The following is a 6,000-nucleotide window of genomic DNA, read 5'->3' as shown; positions in this document are numbered from 1 at the left end:
CTAAATTTACACCTTTAAACCCACAGCGAAGAGGTGTGTTGCGAATTTCAATCTGCATCTGTCTCCACCATCAGCCAGTGGCTGTAATCCATAAGCCACACATGCCATTTTACTTAGTTACTTGCAAATATTTTCAACAGGCAGTTTGCGGCAAAAATTTCGTTAATGTAACAAAAGCCACTATGTCAGGTGAGCTAGTCAGAGAGCTCAAGTTATAACCTTGGCGAATCACATAACACACAGAACTGCTTTTGCAATCGGCGAAATAACCTGCAAAAAAAAAAAAAAAAAGAACACTCTTTCTACTTTGTTTCCATCTGAAAATCAACTTAGATAAGCCAATGATCAACAAACGTTTTCTTTAGTAATGTTACAAATAAACTGCAGCCCTCCAGAAAAAGAAAAAAAAGCTACAGTTTACAATAGACAGAAAGCGCACAATACTTTAAAAACAATACCGCAGCAGCTTGCAGAGCTTTGCAATCGCAAAACTACCTTGAAATTAGAAGCCAGGTCACCACACCAGTTAAAATTGTCAGTTTGGTATTACTTTTAGCCAAGGTTCCCTACAAAACTAAGCATGTTTAGAATAAATAAATTTTATAAAAATAACCGACAATAAAGCCTAGTCAAGCAGACAGGTAGTGCTGCAAACTCAGCATAACCATCCAACAAATACTTAAACAAAGGAATAGGTGATGTTTTGCAGGCAAAGGATCATTCCTAGACCTTCAACAAACCAACATGCATTCCAGCGATTTAATTAAATGCCCGAAGGAGTGAGGCCGCTGAAGAGACTAAACTGTTAGAAGAGCAACTGCCAAGCAGCGCATTAAGACATTGGCAAAGGCTATGCGCCGGGGATCTGTTTCCTTAACAAGGCCTAGGTGCAACAATAGCATTGCTCAACTAATAAGAAAACTTTGTTCATGCCTATTTTTGTAGCAGTGATGATTATATACACTCCAAAGCTTAACAAAAGTGTAGCTAGATTTCTAAACATAACCAATGACATGGCTCTGATTCTCCACAAGAATATGCAGAGATGAGCAGTTGCCCGCATAGTGTGCCGCACCCCTCCTTTCAAAGCAGCAGAGACATCTACAAATTACGATTGGACTGTGATACAGAGAGGGGCAATGCCTCGACTGTGCCACGTCTTTCAATTCCTTACCACTTGCACGGGTGCAAATCTACCTTCTAGGCATTTACAATGCAAAAGACACCAATATCTGCCCCGTACCATACTTGCATTCTCCTGCCCCTCAACAAAAATGCGCTGCGTTTAAAGGGGCTCTGAAACGGGCTCTATAATAAAGCTGCGGTATGCCTTGGATGTTAAAGCACTCCGCTTCATGAATATTATCCAGAAAGAATTTTTTTAATGCGCTTTGCAGAAGGTAAGTTATGTGTAGTCAAAATTTGAATTTCAGCGTCTCCGCGCCTTTCCCTTTCCTCTTGTCACTTCCTTGCACGATGGAAGGTCGGCACTCTTCCGCCGGCCCCATCTCCGGGGACGGAGCTTCCTGATCCGCTGGAGCTACGCGGCTTATTGGCCGTGGCTATGCTAGCTGCCTGTCATCTGAAAGATTGTACTGAATAGCCACTCCTCAACTTGTGTAAGCAGGTGCGAGCGACGGAGGAGGCTGCGAGCATGAAAAAGTCGCTAGGAAGGGCTTGTCAACTTCCGCCCGTGATTGTGGGTTCTCTGCTGCGTGTGAAAGTTATTATTTGGCTCAGGTTTCCATGACAACAAAACGCAGTGAATGAGCGAATTGATGAGCTCTCCTCGGAAAGTGTTTCTGAGCCCCTTTAAAGCTGCCAAACAAACTGCGACTTTTATTTCCCAGTCTCCAGTTTCCAAGAGACGAGTGCTCCCTCCCCGTTCTCGCCGCACCTAAAGTCACCTCTTGAGAAAAAGAAAAAAATAAGCAAGACATTAAAAATCCCCAGCGTTTCTTTCTCCAAAGAAGGCAGTCAGGATTGCACTCCCAAAGTAGCGGAACCAACAGTTTTTTCTTTTTTAAACATAAATAGCATGCATACTGAGGAACAATGATTAGCTCTCGGGAATAAATAACAGCGGGCGAGAAATGCACATTAACAAAGTTGCAAAGTGTTTCACCCCCGTACTGCCCAATGTGCTGCTAACGGTCCATTAACAGGTGCACAAACATTCAAATCTCTTACAAGCTTTTCTGAGCTTCAGCCAGCCTATACACTGACAACCATTTCGTATAACCTAAACCTTCGACTTTCATCTGTCCGTGCATACTGAGCGGCTTATCGTGCACTCTTCTGCGAGACCTTCACAGCCACATCACACCTAAAATAAAAACAAACGCTTGTTTGTACACACAAACAAGCCATTCCACGTGTTCAAAGACACCTCGCGTGTCTAAAAATGCATGACAACCCCCATTTGAGAGAGCCATCAACTTGTCAGCCCATATAATGCCAGGTATGCAAACAATGCCAGGATGACACAGTAATACAAGAGCAGTTCAGGTGATACACAGCCCAGAGACGGTGTTCTGTAACATTTCATTTCGTTTTCCCCTCCTTTAAGTCCTCTGCCGTTGGTGTCATCTGCCACGACCTACGTCGCACCAGGAAGCCAAGACGAATGACAAAGGATGAAAAGGATGGAAAATGGAACAAAACATCACAAAATATGCCCCAAGCTCCACAGGCCAAGCATTCTGACGCTCGTTCCATTAAAAAAACAACAACAAACACCTGTGTCAATAAAATGCCTGCCCAAACGTCAAGGGCACCACCTTTACCTGATTTTACGAACAGCAACGTGTTTTGCAAACAAAGCGCGAGAGCTTGCCTGCATTTCAACCGAATAGCTCGTTCAGCATCGCTGAAACTTGTCATGCATGGACAGTGCCAAAGAATGACCACTTTCGTCTCGGCCACGCTTTCTGCGCCCGTTTCCCGGCAAAATGAGATGACCGCGCTGGAAGAACTCGGTGACCTGGAGGGCACAGTGGGTGCCCGTGTGGACAACGACCAGCCCCCGCGTAGTAGTAGACTAACGGTGCACTGGGGCCTCAAAAAAGAAGGGCGAGGCAGCCCCGACGACTAAAGCGGCTTCCTCTCGGGAATGAGAGTGCGAAGGTGAGGAGCCTGGGCTGCGCAAATGAGAAGAGCCTAGCTGGGTGTCTGGGGTGGCTCGCTGCTGAAGTAGGGTGCGGTGTCGCGGTCGAGCAGGGTATGGCAGACATTGCAGACGGGAAAGGGCCGCAGCTTGGGGCCCGATCGCACCACCCGGCCAAGGCAGTCGGTGCAGAAGATCTTGCCACAGTGGCTGCAGTGAGGCTGCAAAGCGATCGGACGGGAGGAAGAGAAAAAAATTTCAGACAGGTGCCATTTCGATCGCAGTCAAGCTGCGTATATGTAACGCAGGTAAAAGGCTTCTAAACAGCACCATCCAGACACACAGTGAACCTGTGGGGCAATATTGTTGCGATTGCAGTTTCACACCGCATAATACTTGCAACACTAAGTTGATGTCTACCCCCAAACTACTAATTAATGGAACCAATCATACAATTGCAAGGAATAAACAAAATCCCATCCAATTTGAAAATGCATTCGCTGATGAGTTACAATTCCAGCAGCTCAAATTTTATCGTATAATATCTGTTCAGCAGTACTTTTCAAAAATGCTGTGTACTAATTTATTCCTTGAATAATACCTATTAGAATTATTCTCCCAAGTCTCATGTTTACAATGCGCTCTCCATTTGACCAACTGCTAAATTTATTACACGGCAACAAATGCTGCAGCGACAGGATTTCCACTACAGCGAATTGTTTTCAATTTCGCTATGAGCACAAGATCTAACAATTCGTAGGATTTACCTACCATGGCCAGAAAATGCTTCAGGGCCCTGAAGAACCATTCAATCTAATTTTACTCTAAAAAAAGTGACAAAACAGGTGAGGAATGATCACGCTCACCTTCTCCTTGCGAGAATGCAGGGCTTTCTTGCAGCCGCTGCACTCACTCACGTCATCCTCATGCTGCCATCGGACTTCACTGTCAGACTGCCGGATCTTCTCCAGCTCCACCTGGTGCCCATTTAGAGAGACTTTCTTAATGGCAGGCTTCCCTCAAGAGCAACACAGCTACTTGGCAATCTCAGCCAAACACACAGACTAACATGGACACCTGGTCACGAAGGACTAGCTGGAAATGAGGTAGCCAACGATCTAGCCCGAGATTTAACCAACCCGGGCGGATCCTCATCCCTACCCCACGCCCATGCCTAGCACCTATGGTGACAGATTAGAACATATTCGGCTGGAGCGCAGAAAATACCCACCCCCTCACATAAAACTAGACTCCTCCGCAGCCATAGACTGGAGGAAAATTCAGACCAACACTTTCCCTAACTTGTTCATCCTACACAAGATTAGCCCCACTCAATATCAGAATACATGCCCTTGGTGTGGAGCTTGCCCTACGCTCTACCACATATCGTGGGAATGCACAACAAAACCAAAACACTTAACTGTATCCAACCCGACATATGAGCAGTGGGAGGTGGCCCTGACCAGCGAGACCCTGGATTCAGCAAGTCCGGCAGTCAGCTAAAGCCAGTGGCGCGCCTTGGACTACGGGTGCCACCCAAGTTGCTCGAGCAACCTTCCTCAATTCAAATAAAAGTTTTCTCTCTCTCTCATTTAGAGAAGATGTGAGCACCTTTCCAGGAAGCAATGTTACAGTAGCAGTGATCCCACAACAGAAACTTGCAAAGAATCGCTGCTGCAAAGTGTCAACAGTCCTGAACCTCAGCACTCGCCACTGGTTGGCACAACTCAGTGACAATAAGGATAACCCAGTGACCGTGCGTAAGGAATAGTGATTGTACTTGCCGTTGGAATGCTTTTTGTTTTCAGCCATCTTCATTCATAGCAAATCTGTTACAGCCTCTACAGGTTAGTTTCAGTTGGTGGTCATCGCCGTTTTTAGCAGCTAAGATAAAAGCACTGAGCCCTAGCTGCACAATGCACAATGTTACTTGAGGACGACTTTTTCGTAGTATTTTGTCTTTCAGAGGTTCGTCCACAATATTTCCTAGCACAATCTTCCACAACGCAGCCCACATTCTAAGAAGAAAAAGTACCGCCGCCACTTATTCCCCATAACCCAAATAAAAAGTTAACTTCCTTTCTTTAACAGTATGAGCATTATGGACCCTCTCTAGCAAACAATAGGTCATCTAGCGTGACAAAAAAGACAGTCACGTAAGAGGCTAGAAACTACAACAGCTGAATGGTTAATTGTGAGTGCTATTAATGCCTGAATATGTTTTTCTTTTCTAGCCCTTATTAGATCAACCAAGAGAACTTCTCAACATCTACGCTCACTTCACTCCTGGTTTACTAGCACTCCCTATACACCCACCATAATGCAACAATTTAGGCACTCCTCTTAAACACATCAGAGTCACAAGGTCCCATCGCATCTCATCTCATAAAAAGTCTGCAAAAGGTAAGCCTAGCATGAATTTAGTACAATGACACAACGGACCAACTACAACACTGACTCAAATTGTTCAAATTTGCAAAATTATTAGCAGCTTTTAATCGCCCCTAATCACAGATTTTCCTTCATGGTTGAAGAAGGTCAACAAGCCAGCGTGTCCCTCCACTTGATTGAACACAGAAGCATATTAAAGGGACACTGAGGAGAGCTGTATTAATATTTTTTTAATACCAAAATCCGATAGTTCGGCATTTCATGGCTTTGTTGCCACTTGGCCGGCAGCGAAAGATGCATTTATTTCTAAGAAATTTGGATTCGAAGTTGAAATAGTTTTTCCCGCCGCTCTGATTCAAACTTGGGATTCTGCTGTGACGACACAGAACTAAGTGACGTGAAACACATGACGTAACGCAGACTCCGTGATTTCTGGCGGCCAGCAGTGCGGCCCAGCAGCAGCCGAAAAGAAAGCTACCGCCGGCCGCACGTTGAAGGCATCT

At 45.2% G+C, this 6,000-nt stretch overlaps 1 protein-coding gene across 4 annotated transcripts in view; it reads right to left on the bottom strand.

Annotated features, from left to right (window-relative positions):
- Positions 1 to 296: 296 nt before the first annotated feature.
- Positions 297 to 6,000, bottom strand: part of LOC149363620 (rab GTPase-binding effector protein 1-like) — a 59,250-nt gene continuing 53,546 nt past the window's right edge. For 3 of the 4 annotated variants that reach the window (XM_089573603.1, XM_089573602.1, XM_089573604.1), the window contains 2 exons: positions 3,973 to 4,083; positions 297 to 3,327 (listed from right to left, as the gene is read on the bottom strand). In XM_089573603.1, coding sequence (XP_089429729.1) covers positions 3,160 to 3,327; positions 3,973 to 4,083 — 279 coding nt within the window. In that variant the 3' untranslated portion in view covers positions 297 to 3,159. The remainder of the gene's footprint in view (positions 3,328 to 3,972; positions 4,084 to 6,000) is intronic. The other variant, XM_089573601.1, reaches the window with a different exon arrangement.

Source organism: Amblyomma mixtum, chromosome 2, assembly GCF_055824585.1.
Source record: "Amblyomma mixtum isolate Tamu chromosome 2, ASM5582458v1, whole genome shotgun sequence".
Classification (NCBI taxonomy): Eukaryota; Metazoa; Arthropoda; class Arachnida; order Ixodida; family Ixodidae; genus Amblyomma; species Amblyomma mixtum.
This window is presented reverse-complemented; position numbering and strand designations above follow the sequence as displayed.